This window comes from Bombus bifarius, unplaced genomic scaffold (genome assembly GCF_011952205.1).
Source record: "Bombus bifarius isolate JDL3187 unplaced genomic scaffold, Bbif_JDL3187 scf7180000007974, whole genome shotgun sequence".
NCBI lineage: Eukaryota > Metazoa > Arthropoda > Insecta > Hymenoptera > Apidae > Bombus > Bombus bifarius.
Genome location: NW_022884360.1, coordinates 888,082 through 907,577, shown reverse-complemented (window position 1 = coordinate 907,577; position 19,496 = coordinate 888,082). Strand labels below are relative to the sequence as shown.

At 35.5% G+C, this 19,496-nt stretch overlaps 3 protein-coding genes and 1 long non-coding RNA gene across 4 annotated transcripts; 1 reads left to right on the top strand and 3 right to left on the bottom strand.

Moving 5' to 3' along the window:
• Positions 1-291: 291 nt before the first annotated feature.
• On the bottom strand, positions 292-2,068 carry LOC117217054 (dolichyl-diphosphooligosaccharide--protein glycosyltransferase 48 kDa subunit). The gene is made up of 3 exons (XM_033464352.1): positions 1,835-2,068; positions 1,012-1,638; positions 292-940 (listed from the first exon to the last, which is right to left on the bottom strand). The coding sequence occupies exons 1-3, from the start codon at positions 1,965-1,967 to the stop codon at positions 396-398; spliced, it is 1,305 nt and encodes a 434-aa protein (XP_033320243.1). The 5' UTR covers positions 1,968-2,068; the 3' UTR covers positions 292-395.
• Positions 2,069-2,559: 491 nt separating this feature from the next.
• On the top strand, positions 2,560-6,059 carry LOC117217051 (phospholipase A-2-activating protein). The gene is made up of 6 exons (XM_033464348.1): positions 2,560-3,075; positions 3,373-4,242; positions 4,314-4,644; positions 4,719-4,953; positions 5,026-5,444; positions 5,542-6,059. Exons 1-6 carry the CDS (start codon positions 2,900-2,902, stop codon positions 5,857-5,859), a joined length of 2,349 nt encoding a protein of 782 aa, XP_033320239.1. The 5' UTR covers positions 2,560-2,899; the 3' UTR covers positions 5,860-6,059.
• Positions 6,060-6,211: 152 nt separating this feature from the next.
• LOC117217058 (dual specificity protein phosphatase Mpk3) lies at positions 6,212-11,903 on the bottom strand. Its single transcript, XM_033464361.1, has 4 exons — positions 9,897-11,903; positions 9,230-9,415; positions 8,910-9,152; positions 6,212-8,826 (listed from the first exon to the last, which is right to left on the bottom strand). The coding sequence occupies exons 1-4, from the start codon at positions 10,288-10,290 to the stop codon at positions 8,447-8,449; spliced, it is 1,203 nt and encodes a 400-aa protein (XP_033320252.1). The 5' UTR covers positions 10,291-11,903; the 3' UTR covers positions 6,212-8,446.
• A 3,059-nt stretch (positions 11,904-14,962) lies between these two features.
• On the bottom strand, positions 14,963-16,030 carry LOC117217063. The gene is made up of 3 exons (XR_004489466.1): positions 15,287-16,030; positions 15,141-15,211; positions 14,963-15,070 (listed from the first exon to the last, which is right to left on the bottom strand). It is a non-coding gene; the product is annotated as an uncharacterized LOC117217063 (long non-coding RNA).
• Positions 16,031-19,496: the final 3,466 nt, after the last annotated feature.

Here is a 19,496-nt window from a genome sequence, read left to right as displayed (position 1 = left end):
TTGCGTCTGAACATCTTGAATTGAGATTTATTAACCAATGAGAGCTCTATTTCCGAATATTTTTCTGTATATATAACGAATCTGTTGTATTCATAAATATAACTGAAAGAAAAAAGATTTGATTAGATTTTTTTCTCTCATTTATTACAGAAGATATAAAAACCATCCTTTTAAAAAACTTCAGATGTAGCCATCATGTGAATAATTAATATACATATCTTCTATCTTGCCCTTCATCTCAGTTTCAAATGTTTCATTAAATAAATACAAATCTATTGTCACAAACTTAAATATGGAACATAAATGCACTTTAATGATAGGTCTGACTAAACACCTTCCTATTCTCCTTAGAAACAACATAATTAATTATCTCGTACGTTTCATTAACGTTAAATTTATTCAGCCTTCGGTTTTGTGTCTTCTTTATAATGTAAGAACACCAGAGAAAATAAGAACACACCGCCCATCATTGAAAACGCACTTATATAATAAGGGAATGCACTGGGTATGAAGCGTTCATATTGAGTGTGTTGCAGGGGACGAACAGATACTTGAGTGGTACTGTACAGATGCGTCAAACCAATGCGGGTATAATCTACTTTGAACTGATAAACTCCGTAAACGTCAGGGATTTTAAATCTCGCTTCATATCGACCATCGCCTACGGGTTTCATGGTCATACGAACGAAAGGATCTATTCTAACGAATTCTAATTGTAAATCATTTGTTTCATAAGGGATCCATTTGTCTCTTGCTAATTTCTGAATTTCGATAGAATAAACTACATCATCCATGATAGTATAAGCTGCTGGAGGTGCAGATTCTCCAACTCTATGGTGATGAACAGTGGAGACACGGATCACACCATTCTCCTTGAACACCCAGCGAGCGATCATCGTTGCTACGGCTTCATTTCCAGATTTCTCGTATTTTTGGCCACCTGTACACCATTTTTAATGTTTAATACATGATCACAAGGAAGAATTATAATATGTAACTTATTCTTTTTACCTTGGACTTTCTGAATAGAACTGGTGAAAGCTTCATCACTAAAAAAGTACAATGAACCAGAGAATACTACTCTGGCATTATTCCTTGCTTGTAGAGCAGCAATCAACAATGTATTTTTGCCTACTGCATGTGGATACTCCTTTATGGGAGTCTGTGGATTGTAAGAGTATGCTGAACTAGATGCTGTTAATAAACGTAGAATTAAAGGATTTTCTATATCTGCAATCAATCCAGTTCCTTGGTAGAGTAAAGGTGGTACGTTTTTACTTCCAACAATTGCAGAAGCATCTATTAAATTGACAGAGTCTGCTACTATTTTTGTATGGTAACCATTATCAGAAACATCATAATTTAAATGATCAATGACCGCAGAACCTTCTTCATCAATTTCAAAACCACATTCTGAAGCTAATTCATGAAGAGCATCTCCTGACTGAGATGAACCAGCAACCAAGACATTACCACCACCATCAATGAAGTCCGTTATTGCTTCAACACTCAATATTCCTCCAAACTCTTCCACAGAAGGGGCAAATATTATTAAATGCTGATACAAATATTCTCCATACTTGGAAAGCTGTAGATTAGCATCATCTGCTAATTTAAATGTTAACGTGTATCCACTATCTACAAAAATTTTTTAAATTACTAACAACCTAACCTCAAATATTTTGCAAGGTATACCATATCTGTGTAATTAAATATCATATAGTACAATTAGATACGTTTAATGTTGTCATAATTCGAAAAAAAAATAAGGAAGCTTAAGGTAATTGGCAATGAATGACATTTCACTGAATTTGATAGCTAAATGTTTACATACCCTGTAGAGTCTTGAAAAATATGGAATGTGTTTCTTTTATGGCTAAATTATCGAGTAAAACCAATGTAGGTCCCCCAGCATTCGTTACTCCGAATATTGTAACAAAACAAAGAAATTTGTTTATAAATCTCATTATAAATTATACACAATATCCTTGTGCCACGAGACCGGTTCTATTATCTTAAACAAGCGGCTCCATTTACAACACGTAACCAAACGGAAGTTATCCACTTTGCGGAAATGATATGTCTTATATTTTGAAACATATGGATTGAATTTATTATTTAGTATTATTTGGTATTACTCAATTTACTAATGATAAAGATATTTTCTTTTGCTTAACATATGTATTAGTATATATTACTATGTATATGTGTATGATGAATAGTATTAAATATAAATTATACTGACATAACCTTACACATTAGAATCATAATACTTAAAACACATCATCAAATATTTTCTTATACCCAAATTAAATTTAGATGTACATTATTATATTATATATATATAGCGTATGACATGCAATGTTAAATATATTACTGATATAACCTAAAACGTCAAAATTTTATAATATTTAAAATCCCCGCCAGAAATATCAAAATGAATTCTAAATCGTATTTGTGGTGTATCAAGGCGGATACGTAACAGATAGAAGTCTTGCGTACAAAATGATAAAGAGATATTAATTTTAGCAAATTACAATCTTGATCAAGAATTCATGAGAATAACCAATTAATTTAAGTCATACGTCATAAAATGTTGTATACAATACTATAGAGTCATTCTCGATTCAACGATCCTTCGTGAAGTTGGCTTGAATAATTTCAAATGAAGATACTAGACTAATGACGTTAGCAAAAAAGCAAGAAAAAATTTTGTTTACGTATAAAGAAAGTAGTTTATGTGGGAAAAATGCACGTATATATAATACCATACAAGCACAGTGATCATTATCACGCATGCTCGAATGCGTTTTAAATGTCAAAACCGTGCGAATTTATCCACATTTTATTCGCATCGAGAATCGGCGAGATTATCCCAACTGTAGAGTTCGCATAAGTAATGTCTTTGCTGCGTGCCCTGCACGACTATCAAAGTGCTATGGCCAAACCGTGTTACAAGCTGAGAACTTCTCTCTTCGGACACACATCCGACGTGAGAGCTATAGCGACTTTCGCTGACGGAACTATAGTTTCTACTTCGAGGGATGAGACTGCACGTATTTGGAAATCATGCGGGTATTTAACCTGTTTAAGTATTTTACCACACCAGACTTTTTCATGACCCCAAACAAAATTTTCTGTGTAAATAAGTAATGAGATAAAAACTTGTTTTATAAGATCCTCTTTACTTTGTAATAAATTTGTATATTAATATATGTGACTTGAATAAATACGCTATGAAAATATGAGCTGAATTTAGAACAATAAAGTTCAAGCCATCATAAAAGAGTTTGTCATTGCAAAAAAATTCTTTTTTCTTATTCTGTAAATCGTACTTCTTATACGAATGTATATTGTATAAACATTTTACAGGAGTAATAAAAATTATGAACATACTGCAACTTTGAAAGGACACTCCAACTTTGTCACTTCTGTGTGCGTTATAAATCCTTCAGAGCAAAACCCCATAGGTTTTATTATCACTGGTAGTCATGATAAAACCATACGTATCTATGTTTCACACCAAACAGAGCCCATAAACATTATAAAAAGTCACCAGGATACTGTTTGTAAATTAACAACTGGTACAAAAGAAGGAACATTCTTGTCAAGTTCCTGGGACATGAGTGCAAAATTGTGGAGCCTGAGTGACTTAAGTAAGCCACAATTAAACTTGCTAGGTCATACAGCTGCTGTATGGTGTGTAGCAGACTTGTCAAGTGGATCTATTGCAACTGGATCAGCAGATAAGCTTGTTATAATATGGGCAAGTGATGGTTCAGTACAGCACAAATTAACCGGACATACAGATTGTGTTCGTGATATTTCTGTAATAAGTAGCAATGAAGTTTTATCTTGTGCCAATGATGCCACTGTACGTCATTGGAACGTGTGTCTTGGAACTTGTTTAGGAACTTATTGTGGACATGAGAATTATATCTATAGCATTTTAGCCTTAGAAAATGGTACAAGTATATTTACTTGTGGCGAAGATCGGACGCTTAGGATATGGCATAATACAGAACTAAGTCAAACCATTACTTTACCCACCCAATCTGTGTGGTGTTTGGCTTCACTTCCCAATGGTGATATAGTTACTGGAAGTTCTGATGGAGTTGTTAGGATATTTACATGTAATCCTGAAGAATATGCAGACCCAGAGGCATTGGAAGAATTTGAGCAGCAAGTAGCCAGTGTTAAGCTTAATGCTCAACAAGAGCTAGGTGGGATCAAAGTTAAGGAGTAAGTGAAGTAGCTGAGAAATGAATCAAATTATAAATAATAAGCTAAAATCTTAATTTATATGTTAACAGTTTACCAGATGCAAAAACCTTGCTACAACCTGGCCAAAGAGATGGTCAAACCAAAATAGTAAATGATGGAGATGCTGTAAGAGCATATAGCTGGTCACAAAATGAACAAAGATGGATAAAGATCGGTAACGTCATGGGTGCTTCGGGTGGTAGTGTAGCTACGTCTGGAAAACAGCTTTATAATGGCATAGAGTACGATTATGTGTTCTCTGTGGACATACAAGATGGTGTTCCTCCATTAAAATTGCCCTATAACAATGATCAGGATCCTTGGCATGTTGCGCAGAAGTTCCTTCACGATAACAGTCTTAGTCAATTATTTCTAGATCAGGTATAAAGCTTGAGATAGATGCTTGTTTATTTCGATAAGAAATAATTTTTATGGCAATTTATTTTCATTTATAGGTTGCAAATTTTATAATAAAAAATTCTCAATCCGCACCAGTTGTGAAAACTGATGCTCAATATGCTGATCCTTTCACAGGAGGCAGTAGATACATTCCTCAATCAACAGCAAATACAACATCACAAGAATCTACAAGACCAGACACACCAAACTCCTCAGACACAACCGCACCGTCTTATATTCCTCATACAAAATACTTGAAACTGGAACAGGCTAATCTTTCTCAAATTTTAGGTACTTTCTATTACTTTTATCTTATACATTTTTATAATGAAATAAATTAATTAATTTGATACTCTTACATAGAGAAATTAAAAGAATTAAATGGCAAACAAAGTGATCCTCTCAAGGTGTCAAGTGACAAATTGGAGTCCTTGGTGAAACTTGCTGGAGACCAAGCTCCTGAACAATTGAAAACTGATACATTGAATACTTTGAAGACTCTCTTGAATTGGCCAAATGATGTATTGTTTCCTGTGCTCGACATTACCAGGCTCGCAGTACTCTGTAGAGAAGTGAATGATGTACTATGTACAGAGGAGCTGCTACAGATTGTAAAGAAGCATATCGAATCTAACGCGCTTCCTTCCAACCAAATGCTTACTTTCCGTTTGCTGGCGAATATGTTCAGTCACGAAAGAGGTGAAAAACTATGTCTTAATTCTAAAGATGAGATATTGAAACTTCTATCAGAGTTGGAATCACTTACAAACAAAAATAATCAGGTATGAATAGCATAGAAGAGTAAAGATTTATATATTGGTATACAAAATTCATATTGTACGATTAGTTGATGAAATTAATTCGTTTGGGTATTTTCAGGTGGCAATTTCAACTTATATATTGAATTTAACTGTGGCTCTGAATAAATATAATGATACTCTCGGTAAAACACAATGTTTAAATGCGATCTTCTCTGTGTTACCGCGTTTAAACGAGCCTGAAGCAGTGTTCAGAACTCTTGTTGCAATGGGAACGCTTTTAAGTACAACATCAAATTCAGAAGATCAAAATAATTTAATAAAAGCAGTACGACAATCGGAAGCTGCGTTAAATATACTTCAAACTATGTCAGAAATTCGAGTTCCAACAAACAAGCTGGCAAATTGTTCGAAACAGATAATCAGTTTAATTATTTAAAACATAAAATATATATGAAAAAGAAATTGAAAAAAAAAAGCAATTACACACGGAATCCAAGACTTGAAAACAGTTAAGTGTTGTAATTAACAAAACATTTCTCACCAATATTGCGTTAAATAGGTTTCTTATATTTTTTGCAATCTGATGATTTAAACATTATAATTATCTCATTGCTAATAAAAGTACATTTTGCCATATTTGAGAAACAATCTTCGTTCACCCAAAAAAGAAAACACGTCCCACTTTCTTCCTTCTTCTTTTTTTCCTTTTATAAAGATCAGTTGCTTTCATTTCAGTTCAGGTAAGAATAAGCTGTGTATTTTGAAATGAAAATTAATCAATTAAAATATATGTACAACGATGAATATAAAATAATAATTTATGTAATATACATAATATTTGATTAAATCGTTCGAGCGTTACGCCCGACAAACATACAACAGACAACAGTGTAATAGTAGAATATTGTTATTACATTAACGTCAAATATATATATATACTTTTTTTTTGTTTTCCCTAGTTGTATATCAATTTACCCTCGTGAGTGAGCCGAGAGCCGATTACAACTTTGTAGTTAATTACAATGAAAAATAATAACATTCACTGTGTACACTCATTAACTTCAATTATGCTCGATGAACAATACATACAATACACGAAAGATAGTTTTTTATCCTTTGTTTCTTTTTTACAGTATCATCAGGTAATTTGTGGCTCGTGGGAATGTGAATATGCGATTTCCGTAATCTTTTTTCGTTCTTTGCTTTTTTTCTTACAAAAATAATTTGAAATATATAATCTGAGATCTGTAAGACAATAGAAACAGTATTGGATCGTACAATTAAGAATTTTTTAGTATTTCAAATTGCTATACATCGTCGTATATGTGTATCTATAATTAATCAGTGTCTCTTCCTTTTTTCCATCTCGTATCGACGATAAGGATCACGACTGTCGTATATTTTCATAAACAAATTTCTTTATCAGAATTCTGAGGTATAATACGTGTACGATTTGTCTAATTTTTTCTTCGATTGATTAACTCATGATAAAATCAATTTTTTGTCAATTCTTTTCCGTCCCATAACTCTTTTTTCTTCTTATACGTATTTACGACGACCCTGATTTTTTATCTCGGAAATAGAAGTTTCGGAATGCCCTATAGAAATGCACCGATCCATAAAGATGTACTTCTTAATCGATTATTAACCAAGATTAATTACTTGAAAGAGATGAAGACAGACAGAGATAGAGAACGTGCACACAAGGTTGCAAATCTTTAAAAGTCAGAATTGCACCGGGAAATATGTACCCTTCTCAAGATAAGTCACTTTTGTGGATTTGAAAAATTATGTCAAAAATTACGTTCGAGTAGTATCGAATCATAATCTTTTTATGTATATACCTTCTCTTTTTTTTTATTATAATAATCTAAATTGCCGAGTACGCGAGAGTTTTTCAATTCTTTTTGTACCTCTGAACTTAAACATAGTGTGATCTTTTTATCAAGCACAGTTGTAATTAATTATTTTTTAAATTCAACTACTTATGATTGCCTGTTTTACGATTTATATTTCATTTCATTTCATTTCGCTTTGAATAAGCATCACCCGCGATAAAATCAAACACAGCCTCATTAATTGAAGGGTTCTGGGAGCAAGTATTAAAAATATAGATATCTCATATGTATAAAATTGTATCCTAGAAATGGATCGAGAGTCGAACGAATTCAGACGCTATTAAAAAAAGAATCTTGAATTTTTAGCCGATCATCTTGATATTACAATTATATTAATTATTTGTAAGAAAGTACAGAGTTGAATTTACAAAATACTTTCAGTGTTTAATACTATATCACGACAACTTAGAAACGAAAGAGTCATAGAACCCTTTTGTAGCCGTCCTACCTATTTTTCCCCCTAAATTATAAACAACACTTACGCTTAGATAAAGATTTACAATCGTAGTTTCGTCAAATTAAAAATCATCCTCTGAAAGAGAAACTATATTGTGTCCATTATTTTTTAACTTTTTTCCTGAAGCGATAGTACAGAACCGTGGCTTGCAAAGCCTCGACAGAAACAATTTCCATTACTGGATAGAAAAATACTAGAAAGGTTCAGCCGTTTTAACAATTTTGTTTGAGTTCATCGTATTTCTTTCACTGTGCACGACCTAGTACACAAAACTTTTGTGGCAAAACTCTACCACAAAAGTTTAAAATCACCCGCTTGTTGTACTAACTGTGAATCTTCTGTTAATTCAGAATTAATACTGCACAGTTATTAATAATAAATTTAACTAGTAATTAAACAGTTTTTAAGCTAATTTAAAATTGTAAATTTTTTAAATGAAAATCTCTGCTTTTTTAAAAATATCTAGTGATTCCAAATTTTTAATTGTCGCAGTATATTTGAAATTGCAATCTACTACGATCATTGCGTTTCTCGCCTTAAGATATTATTTTTCTCTTAGCAGAAATGTAAATTTTCATTCCCGCACCCTTCAATTAGGGCTTCCCTTGTTACTATGGCGGCGTACTAGGAGGGACCTAAAATTTGTATTGGGTCCCCCCTGGCCCGTCTCATTCTGCCGGTGTACTTGATGCCCACCTGTCGAATTCTATTCCAGAATCCGGGCTAAGGCCCAGATCAATGGGACTAAGGAAGCTGGGAGCTGGACAATTACATGGTCCTCCAGGCCTGCACGCTCCGATACACCTCTGATCGTTCCCCCTGCTACTTCTGTCACCTCTATCCCTTAGTTCTTTCTCAAAACTGTGCAATTGCTCCATAAAATGGAAATTCGGAGCCACATTAGATTTTCGGCTGCGCACCAGGTTGAAGGCATCGTTTAAGCTGAGACTGCACTTGTGCATAAGGTAGGCTACAGTGATAGTGACGGACCGAGACACTCCGGCCAGACAGTGAACCAGCACTCCTTTGTCTGAACTTCGAGCCTCCTCTGAAAGATGGAGAAATGATTATATCTCAAATTTACATGTAATTAGAACTTATTTTTCCTTTGATTTTGTAGGTTGTATTCACCAATGAATTGAATTGCTTGTGGAAAGAAACTAGCTAGATTCTGGCTCCAGTGATCGCTTATGGGTATTTGCATGTATTTTATCGAACCAGCGCTTTCAAATACATTTGGCAAATCTGGGGTTACGTTCAGAATGTACTGTATTCTATGACGTGCCAAGGCTTCCCTGTCTTCGCTATTCGCTGCGTTTCCAAGGTACAAATGGGGTAGAATTTCAACTGGAAAATCTTTATCCTCTTCAGGTCCTAAAAAAACATGAAACAACTTTAACATTTCTTACTTTGTATTTTATGTAGTAAAAGAGTTTGTATGGCTTACTAACCAACAGAATCACACGTGCTATCGCTATCAGAATCTGAATATGATCTTGTAGGTGGTGTGGAAATTCGAAGGGACCTGAGACCCATTAATTCACCGTCATTAGAATCCTGACCTAGGGGACCTTCACCACTGGCTTGACTACCCTCACACCATTCAGGGTATCTATCTCTGAATGCTCCAAAACCATCTGTAACAGAAAATGAAATAAAGGATTTGTATGAGTATAAATAATTTAAAGCCATAGCTATGCAAAAATATGAAAGAATATATAATAGAAATAAAAAATACTGAGTAGTAAATGAATGAAACAAAAATGTTTTTTATTGAATAACAAAAGAAATTTGGCATAACTACAAGATGTAATTAGATGGACATCAATATTTTTTGTACAAATAAATATTTCATTCACAGATGCTTTTAAGTATGAATTTTTAAATTTCTCTAATGGCAGACATAACTACAGACATAATGGTAGAAACTTGGAATATTTTATAATATAGCCTTTAGCTATACTTATTTCTCCTTCTTTTTTATTTTCTTCTTATTTTTTAAAATACAGTAGTTAACGCATATTCTTTTTTTTCTTGTAGCACATATTTGTTCTAACTATATGGAAATATTATGTGCAATCATACAAATATATGTATTTATGAATATACTGTTCTTACCCATTAAAATAGCAACATATCCTCCACTACTTCTAAGTCTCCGACTTAAAACTTGAATTGTTTCACCCTGATGTCCTGCAGGGTCTGTAGAGTCACCAATCAGTATAAATGTCCCTCTACTATTCTCATCACCACACAAGAACACCTCCACTCTGTTTCTTAGATCTAAGCACCTTATCGTTGACAGCAGATCAACTTTACCAGCTGCTAGCCGTCTTAACATGATGCTAGGTATAGCTAAGGGTACAGAGCCTCTAATATGAGCTTCAGAGAAATCAGAATGTGCCCTACAATCTAAGATGAGAAGTTTGTTTGGACCATCCGGTGACCTAAGATGCCTGAATAGCCATTCAGGATCCACCAGATCTTCTTCCATAATATTTCCACCTGGCATTTTGTAAGCTTAATCTGAATTCCTGATGCTTCTTTGGCCTTCAACCTTTTTCTCCTTAAAGCATGCTTGCCCTCCTTACAGACATAATCTCCTCATGTTCTCCATTGGATTTTAAAAAGAAACAAACACCTGAGACTTGACAATGTTGAAAGAAATCTCCTTCTTGGTATGGCACTTTCAAGTAACGCTGTACCATTGGTTTCTGTGAAATGGTCAGTGTACACATGTGACATCTGCCTAGACTCGTAACCCATGGAACAACAATTTTGTCACTACATGTTTATCGGTAACTGTGGACAGTGTGAAACAAGTGTGCATGTACATTCAGCGCGCGCGCGCATCCTACGTGCACGCGTCCTGTACATCTATTCTTAATTATTTATCAAATACGAAATGGCACTTGGAGTTGTATAGTAGAACGCGTTCTCTGGAGGCATCCAGACGCTCGACGTCCTCCCCCAGCCTCATACACGCGTATCTGTGTCGTAATCCCACGTTTTCTCACGTGTTTCCATCACTTCCTGCGGCACCTCGATGCCGTGTTTTCTACTCCTCCTCCTCCTCCTTCTCCGCCACTGCTACCGCCAGCAGCTCGTCTCGATTATTGATCCTTTTGTAAATAAAGACGACAGGTCTAATTAACGCCACAACCGAGGAATGTTTCAGCCCATCCGACAAATGCATGATCCCACGCGCTCTCCCAGTACACACTTCCTCTAGCTTGTTTATCTCAACATCACACCAACAGTCCAACCGACATCATCACGTCTTGTGAAGAACGTGTTGGCATTATTCTCTCTTTTTCCACAATGGGACAAACGACGAGTGCGTGTATGTACGTGTGTTCCTCTCCTCGCGCTAAATCCTCTCTTTCGTTCTTCTCTTTCGTTGCCCTTTTCTTTACTGTGAACTCGACAGAATCATAACTACAACACGTTCTCAGATCCAGCTTCTTTTTCTTCTCGACTTGACCAACACACAGGGATGCTGCGCTGTACACTGGAGCTGCCGTGAACGGTCGATTCAAATCAGTCTGAGTGAACGAGGTACTTAGTTCGGGAGATCGGTCGCGTATCTCGGCGCTGCGCGACTCGAGACCGTCGCCCTCACCTCACAAATCCCTCCAACATCGCTCGACGCGTCTTCCCTGGGTTGCCGGACCGACTTCCTGTTCTTTTTTTTCTTCTTTTACGTCTCTCCTTCTCTGTCGACTCTCGACCGAGTCACGGAGAGAGCAGCAGAGAGCTCGAGCTACGATTCTCGTGTGTCTTGGCCTTCTATCTTCTTCTCGCTTTCTTCCAACTGTCTGTTCTTCTCTAACGTTCCGAGCACACCATAGATTGTCTCTGTCTCTCACCCGTGGCCTTCTAGCCAGCCTGCTGCAGGCCACACCTTACCTCGAGCGTTCTTCCGTCCAGAATGGGCAAATGGCGCTCGGATCCTCGATTGTAGGGGAAGCTGGTCTTCACATTGATTGGTGCCAGGTCACGTGGTGTCTGCTATCGGACCAATCCCGATCCGGACTGACGTCAGTTCATTGACAAAAGATGTTTTCATTAACAAGGCGTGGGTAGATGGGTCGGGGGTCGGTACTGACCGAGGCGCACAGTAAGCCAGAGGTGAGGAGACGACGGGGAACGCTTCGTATACGCTCACTCTCTCACGCGTGCGTGGGCGCATATTATTACGATCCACAGGAGAACACGGCACCGTCTACCCAAGCTACCTCGTATCGACGTGCACGCACACTCGCGTGCACGTGTTGCGGCCAGGACCGGCGTCATATGACTCGTCACCCTGTAGAATTTGATGAATTTTATTTTTTTTCCTAATTCACTGGATACCTTTATGCATTGTTTTATATCTTCGATATTATCTAAAAGATAAGAATACTAATTAGATAAGTCTTGCCAAAGATCTTGAGATCTGGAAAATAGAAAAGTAGGTCGAGTTTGAAACTCGAAACATGAATGAAAAATTTTAGGTAAAGATAAAGTACGACTCCTTTCTAATCAGATTTTTGCAGGCTTCAGAGCATTGAATGAATAATTTGTTATAATTTCATCCATGTCTTAGAATTGATATAGAATTTAAAAATTTTCAATCTTCTTAGGATTTCTGAACACAAGTAAAATTCCCATATAGCTTTCTATCCACCATTTTCGGGAATCTCCAGTTCTTCAACCTTGAATTATGCAGAATAATACAAAAGTAGAGTAACTGAAAATGTAAAATTTCTTTGAGGAAAAGCTAAAAATAAAATACAATATAATTCCTAATGGATTTTTAGAGCTTACATTTAGAAATCCGTTATTTTCCAATCAGTTTATTACATTATACTAGTATATAAGTACAAGCAAGATGTTCAAGCCGATTTCTTTGATAACAGTGCTCCTGAAAAGATTACGCCCCTGAGCTCTGTCATACTGTACGTGAAGCCTCACCTCGGATCGGGCAGCCTATCAGGCGGCTCTCGGGCGTGGGTTGGCATTCCATTCATTTGGGCTGCTGTCGTTGAAGATTTTCACGTTCGATCACGCGGACGGCGCAGGGCCATTTTATCGCGACCCCTAGAGAATCGTCGCCTGCAGAAAGAATGAGTAGGCAGAAATAGAGATAAAGAGAAAGGGAGACAGAGGACGAAAAGGGCCTCTCTGGTTGGTGTCGGTGGCCTTCGACGAACCACGAGACGAATTTCGATTCGATTGCGTGGGAGCGTGATAAGGTGAGCGTACTACGGCGTCCTTGCTACTCCACGCTCATTTCGATCAATGGCGGCTGTAGATTTACGTAAGAACCTACCATAGATCCTCGTATATCGATTCCTCGTTACATTTACATTTTTCAATATCCGTGTGCGGAATACAAATCCTCTTCGACTATACTATGTGTACGACAAGTATAATGGATTAATATTCGATCGAGCTTCAAAGCGTCACGCAAGATGCTAATGAATCTTACTAGAATGACGTAGTCGACCTTTCTGAAGAGTATCTTTTTTTATTATATAACTAGAATATTTGATATTAGAATATGGCTCTGTGGATCGCATTAAAAGTCTACCGTAGTAGTAGTCGGAAAATAAATACTATCGTTGGAATTAACTTGTGCTTATAGATTTCACAAAATAACTATTATATGAACACCTTTATTAGACTCAGTATCTAATATTAGAACACAGGTATACAGATTGCATTAAATAGTCTGCTATGGTAATCGCGAGACGTGGGTCGTACCCTATATTTAGCCAGAAATTGGAATAGACAAAGGGTACGAACGTTTACTATGTTAAATCCGTCCTTATATTATTATATCCTTATCTCATTGCAACAAGTATAGCAAAGTTATAAATTAATTCGCCAAGTGACGGTACTAGTTAACTACGGAACTTTGTTAGATATATATAGGTATTATTCCTATAAATTTATCTAATGTTTTCACATCGCGTATAAAGAAAAATTTTGGATGTACATATGCTGTAATGAGAAACGAAATTATTCATATTTTTAAATTGTCCTTAAGCCTAAAGCTATAAATTTTTATCCTCCTATAAAACCTAATTGTTCCATGGCCTCAACATAAGTACTTTATGCCTCTCATAAACTTGCCCTTGTACAAAATCTAAGATTTCGTTTCATGACCACAACATAAGTATTTTATACCTCGACCATAAATTTTTTCCCTCATATAACATCTAAGCTTTTGTTCCGTAACCATAACATAAGTACTTTAACACTTCTGCTGTATCCCTTCAAGAAACTTATAGCTGAATCGGGGAATAAGCTATTGATCGGTATGAATCTGGACTTTTTGAGTTGGTGCATCGCTGAACGAATCCTCATTAAAGCGATTATCGACCGATGGCCGGCGGGAAAGAGAATAGGGAAGGTGCATGCGGTATCACTATGGCAGTCACACCAGTAATGTGTACGCTAAGATGACGTAAGTGATACCTGTTGATGACCTTAACAGGTGTGCATACTTAATGGCAGTGGCATTACGTATTTCGTGATGCAGTCGGAAGTCGCAGCGCGTTACTCAATCACGATTCTATAGTACGCCTCGTTGACTCTGTCACGATGCTCTTTTCTCACGACTACCTAGATCCCCATTAATATTCTTTCCTATCTTTCCGCTAAGAATTTCGGAGCTAAATACGTGTCATTCGGTGAAATGATATCGTCCCCATTTCTCTGAATTTCTAGACCATTTTGTTCAAAGGAAACCGCTGCTAAGAGGTTAACGTTTCCACTTAGCAAGGTATATCGATTGTCGAGACCATATCTCGGATCTACAGAGCCAGATTCAAAGGAAACATCCGTTTCTAAGAATCCACCACACGGCGTGAGTCGTATAACGCGGCGTTTATTTGCGTCTGGTTCCTGCAGGCTACCGGAGGAGGAAACCGATTATCGGGTTCACAGTGCCTCACCAGATGTAACGTCGAACGCGTATACACGTGCACAAACGCACCAACACCGAGGTGGACGCAAGTGTACGCACCGGAAGCAATACTCCCTGGCACTTGGCCGGGCATTAGTGCATGCACTGGCTGATATGTATATGTGAACACAAATAAGCTTGTACACTCCACCGCGTGGGCGTGTGCGTGTGATTACCACGAAAAGCGGCCCTAGGTTGACAGGAAATGGTTTGAGATAAGATAATGACGTCCCTCGCCTCTCCTGCATCCGGCTGCTTTCTTCGTCGCTTCGACGTTGGAAAATGTTCCCTTGCCGCAGCTGGGACAGGTACTGATTCAATTTTCAATCAAATAAGTCTACAAAAATTTTTTTATGTAACCACCATGATAAAATAGGAAAATTAGAGATGAATTGTATAATAATTACGGTAGAACCTGGAATCCTTAGAAACTTTCTGACGTAAAAAAATAGCAGTGAAGATTTTTTCGATCATGAGTCTAAAACAAAATTTTCAATATAAGCTCCAAAATAAAGTGAACAAAATGGTGGATGGAGTGTAATCAAAATGGAACCTCGGGCGCACGAAAATAGCCATCCGACTCTTTGCGAGGATTTTTCAAAATATACAAGAGGAATAGCAGTGTAAACGAACCAGGCCTCCACTATGAATAATCGCATCCTGTCTCAGTAACTAAGCAAAAAAGAAAAGAAGGCTTAAACATATATAAACATCTGAGGTCGGCATTTTATAATAGTAATAACGATAATATCTCCAAGTCCAACTTATTTGATGTTTGCTGTAATTAGTTATGCAAACATTGATCGATGGTATTGTGCCAACGATCACGTTTCATGGATCATCAATGCATATTTATAGGTTAGAGACGTAGATGGTTTCCCGCGCTTTCCATTCTAAGGGAAATTGGTAGACGGGAGACCAATTCTCTGAATGACTCTCGAAACTGGTGTGCCCACATTCCTCCAGCCACACAAGATTCGAGGTTCTGGCATGTTCACTAGCCTGTAAAACTGCTTGCGGGATCTTCGTTCCCCCCTCTTTATGCCTACGGATCGAATAAACGACATACAGTTAGTAAAAGGTACCATAAACGTATCGATGCATGTATATAGGTAAGTACAATGATTACAAAAGGTTTTACATTTCATTGTCATAATATGAAATTTCTGTAGTCATAGAAGAGTACAAATTTAATATATTTAGACATAATTAATCACCATGTAAATGCTACAATAAATAGAATAGTGTACAAATACTTTGTTGATTATATTGATTATTAAAAAAAGGGAAACAATTATATCGGTTAGGGTACATCTCACATATAACATTCGCTTTACTTTAGTTCTCGAAATATTCGTAAAAATATTCTTAATACTTTTTATTTTGGTATAGGTTATATTTGGATTAGGATTGAGTTAGGTTCATATACTATAGTAACCGTACACACTTTTTGTAGCCACTGTATGTATTTTCCACATATAGATCAATCAACACCAAAAATAAATTATACTTGCCGAATTCTTTTGTAATTCACTTTCGCATAATTCATCTTGATTCTTAGACATAGCCTTTTATTCGTCAATTTTTCTTAAGATTTGGCAGCAAGGTTTTATAAGAGAAAAACACATAATATAGATTATATGTCATATATATTAATTGACTGATATGTCAAACAGAATGCAATTATACAATCAGAGGTGGCGCTAATCAGGCCATCTCTATCAACACTGTTCTCCCGCGTTTTTTCCTCTTTTTTAGTTAATTGCTTTTAAGGACAATGATAGTCGTAGATTAATTTTTCGATAGTTTAAGAATATTTCTTCACTTATGGATATATTTGATTAATTGTTAATTATTTACTATCGTAAATCTAAACAAAGGAGGCGCTGAAAAATTTTTCCCCCGTTTTCACTTACTTTCCGTTTCCGATGCAATTAATCGATTTCACAACTACAATTTTATTTTTTCTAGTATTTTTAATGCATCAAATTAAAATTTCCATGCTTATGTATTAGTTATGTTAAAAGTGAATAGATTCAACTAAAATTGAATGTTAGGGAAAAGGCATTACTTTTTGTAGCAGTCATTTCCGTCCCCTGTTTCTTGGAGAAGAAATGGTCCTCGGGCTAGTCCCGGTTTTGTGCGAAAATGTTGGTAAATTTGTCGTTGAAATCGTAGTAGTGAATATAATTTCGTAATTTGACCGTCAAAGTGATGTTTGAAGTGATTATCGTTTATGTTATAGCCTTTCATTCTTAGCAAGTTATTAGTATCAAAAGTATTTCAGATCAAGGCTTTCTTTTTCTTTGCGATTTTTCAAAATGTTTTTTAACCTATACAGCGCGCTAGTTACCGTAAATCAATCATCTATCATTTTGTTCGTTATCGATATGCAATTTGCGATTGAAATACTTGGAAAAAGTAAAAGGAGGCGTGAATTCTCGGGAGTTCTGTGGAATGTGCTTAAGTGGCGAACGATTTGAAACTGGTAGAGCAATTCTATTTGTTCTATGGGTGTACGAAGGACTGATTCAGGTTTCATCTCGAGTTCAACCCATAGGAGTTTGGTAAGAGTGATCTAGAATTTCCCATTGTCTCTGCATACGAATTTTAAAAATAGCGTAATATTTTAAACTCTACTTTTTTTATCCGATATTTAAAGCCATTGTAATACGTTATTTTATCCAATAATTAAATCAACCGAGAAGTTCTCGCAAATTCATATTTTTGCTTTAATTACTAAATATTATACGGTGTACTATATTTTTGATATTTCATATATTTTCATATATTACGTGCATTCTATGCATTTTTCATTTACAAATTTCGCGTAACCGCATAAAAATCGCAGTTTAACTATAAGGTATGTATTCGACCTAATATAAGGCATTTGGTTAGTCAGGGGTTATAGAAAAGTGTAAAATTTGAAAGATCACATTTTTATTCAATAACAAAATAACTTAATTTATCGACAGCTAAGTGAGATCTCTGAATCTTAAAATTGCATTCAGAACAGCTTTATTGCATTAAATTTTCAAAAATTGCTTAAATAGCAGAGGGAGTGCTATATCAGTCAACTCAAATACCTTATTTAAGGACATTTATTGCTTCTATTCTCATCACTCGATCGATAACAATGAGATTCAAAAATCTTCCGCGTCTTTTTTAATGTTTATACACTTTCTAAACAAAATGCATATTACAATATGTACCAAAATATAGGATATGTATATGTTTAAACAAAGTGCCAATCTTACAACAACAAATTAATGGAAAATATCGAAAATGAATGGATTTTAGAATTCCATAAGTATGGTTCAAATGCATCAATATATCGAAATACGATCACACAGATCTTCAAATATCGACCGAGCGGTTACGCAATTATCGACTCGTCCAAGGTCCAAAAAATCATCCATCAGTTTCAGTTAGATAATATCTGTCTAAAATAATACTAAAGTATTATTGAGCCATCGAGGGTCATAACAATTTAGAGTTACTATTTAATATTTTGGAATTTTTCATTGAATTTAATTTAATTTTATTAATCTTTAAATTTTATATCTTTATATCTGAATCTTAAATTTTATAGTTACCCATTATAGGCATCTATGATGCTATTGATACTTTTAACTAAAGACACTTTACAGAAATTTCGTAGAAAATTGTTATATTTTCAATATTTTAGTATTATGACAAACAATATTTTTGAAATTATGAAGAGGATTAATCAATTATGTAGCTATAAAAATATAATATACGACATTAGATAATAATATCACCATTCTATTTTATATTAAAAAATATCTTCCTTTATATTCTATGCTAGTTAAAACGAAGTATGCCATTCTTTAGGAAGATAATAAGCGAAGAAATTGTTGAAATTAAGAAGATAATCAATTAATTATAAAGTACGGAATGCAACATTAACATTAGAATTAACATTAACATTAGAAATTTTGTCATTAGAAAATATCTTTTTTTTATTCTATATGTGTCAAAACAGTGTATGTAATTCTTTACGAAGATAATAAGGGAGGAAGTTTAATTAGCGGCTTTCGCTAGAGGATTCAAGAATACTTGTCCGCGTATGGTAGCTTGTTGTATACAAGTAACGTGCTAATATAGAATGCGCCGGCATACGTTGGTAGGTGGCGAAGTAAAATAATCAATGAAGAGGCGAACGGGATCAGGAGGGAGAAAGCGAAAAGAGCTTTATACATTCGCGCCCACGCGGGCCCACGGGTTCTAGTTATTATCCCGCGCTGTTTTTGTTCTTCCTGCCGGTAGAGAGACCTTGCCAGGAATTGGAACGATGGTTCGTATATGGAATCGTCCATTACATATGCGATAGCAATTTAATCCTCATTTTTGCACCAAATATACAATGTATTCAAATAAAATGTTTCTTCTTTTTAAAGCAATCAGAGAGAAGAAAATATCCGAAGACGTTTTTTAAATCTATGGTTTGTATTCGAAGTTAGTGCAAAATTTATGTGCTATATTTCGTACATGTTACGTAATTTATAAAAGTTATATTGTTTTTTAGAATCATTGAGGAATAAAAAATATTTGAGCGCTCTTTTTACGAGATACCGTTCATATTTGGAATTACAATTTTACTTATAATTTTCAATAATTAAACAATTTATTAAACTAAAATTATTTTTCGGACATCCTACGATTATTTTGGGCAATCGTTATGAATGACTGTGAATAACTCAGTGCTACAAGAGTAGGAAAAATGAATGCACATGGTATGA

Bases quoted from the DNA above. Each gene is read 5' to 3' on its own strand.
- LOC117217054 (XM_033464352.1), bottom strand. From the start codon at position 1,967: ATGAGATTTATAAACAAATTTCTTTGTTTTGTTACAATATTCGGAGTA. The intron at 1,639-1,834 runs GTATGTAAACAT...AAATTTTTGTAG, and splicing joins ATTTTTCAAGACTCTACAGG to ATAGTGGATACACGTTAACA. The intron at 941-1,011 runs GTAAAAAGAATA...AATGGTGTACAG, and splicing joins TTCTATTCAGAAAGTCCAAG to GTGGCCAAAAATACGAGAAA.
- LOC117217051 (XM_033464348.1), top strand. From the start codon at position 2,900: ATGTCTTTGCTGCGTGCCCTGCACGACTATCAAAGTGCTATGGCCAAA. The intron at 4,954-5,025 runs GTACTTTCTATT...ACTCTTACATAG, and splicing joins TAATCTTTCTCAAATTTTAG to AGAAATTAAAAGAATTAAAT. The intron at 5,445-5,541 runs GTATGAATAGCA...GGGTATTTTCAG, and splicing joins TTACAAACAAAAATAATCAG to GTGGCAATTTCAACTTATAT.
- LOC117217058 (XM_033464361.1), bottom strand. From the start codon at position 10,290: ATGCCAGGTGGAAATATTATGGAAGAAGATCTGGTGGATCCTGAATGG. The intron at 9,416-9,896 runs GTAAGAACAGTA...TTTCTGTTACAG, and splicing joins ATATGTTGCTATTTTAATGG to ATGGTTTTGGAGCATTCAGA. The intron at 9,153-9,229 runs GTTAGTAAGCCA...ATGTTTTTTTAG, and splicing joins TAGCACGTGTGATTCTGTTG to GACCTGAAGAGGATAAAGAT.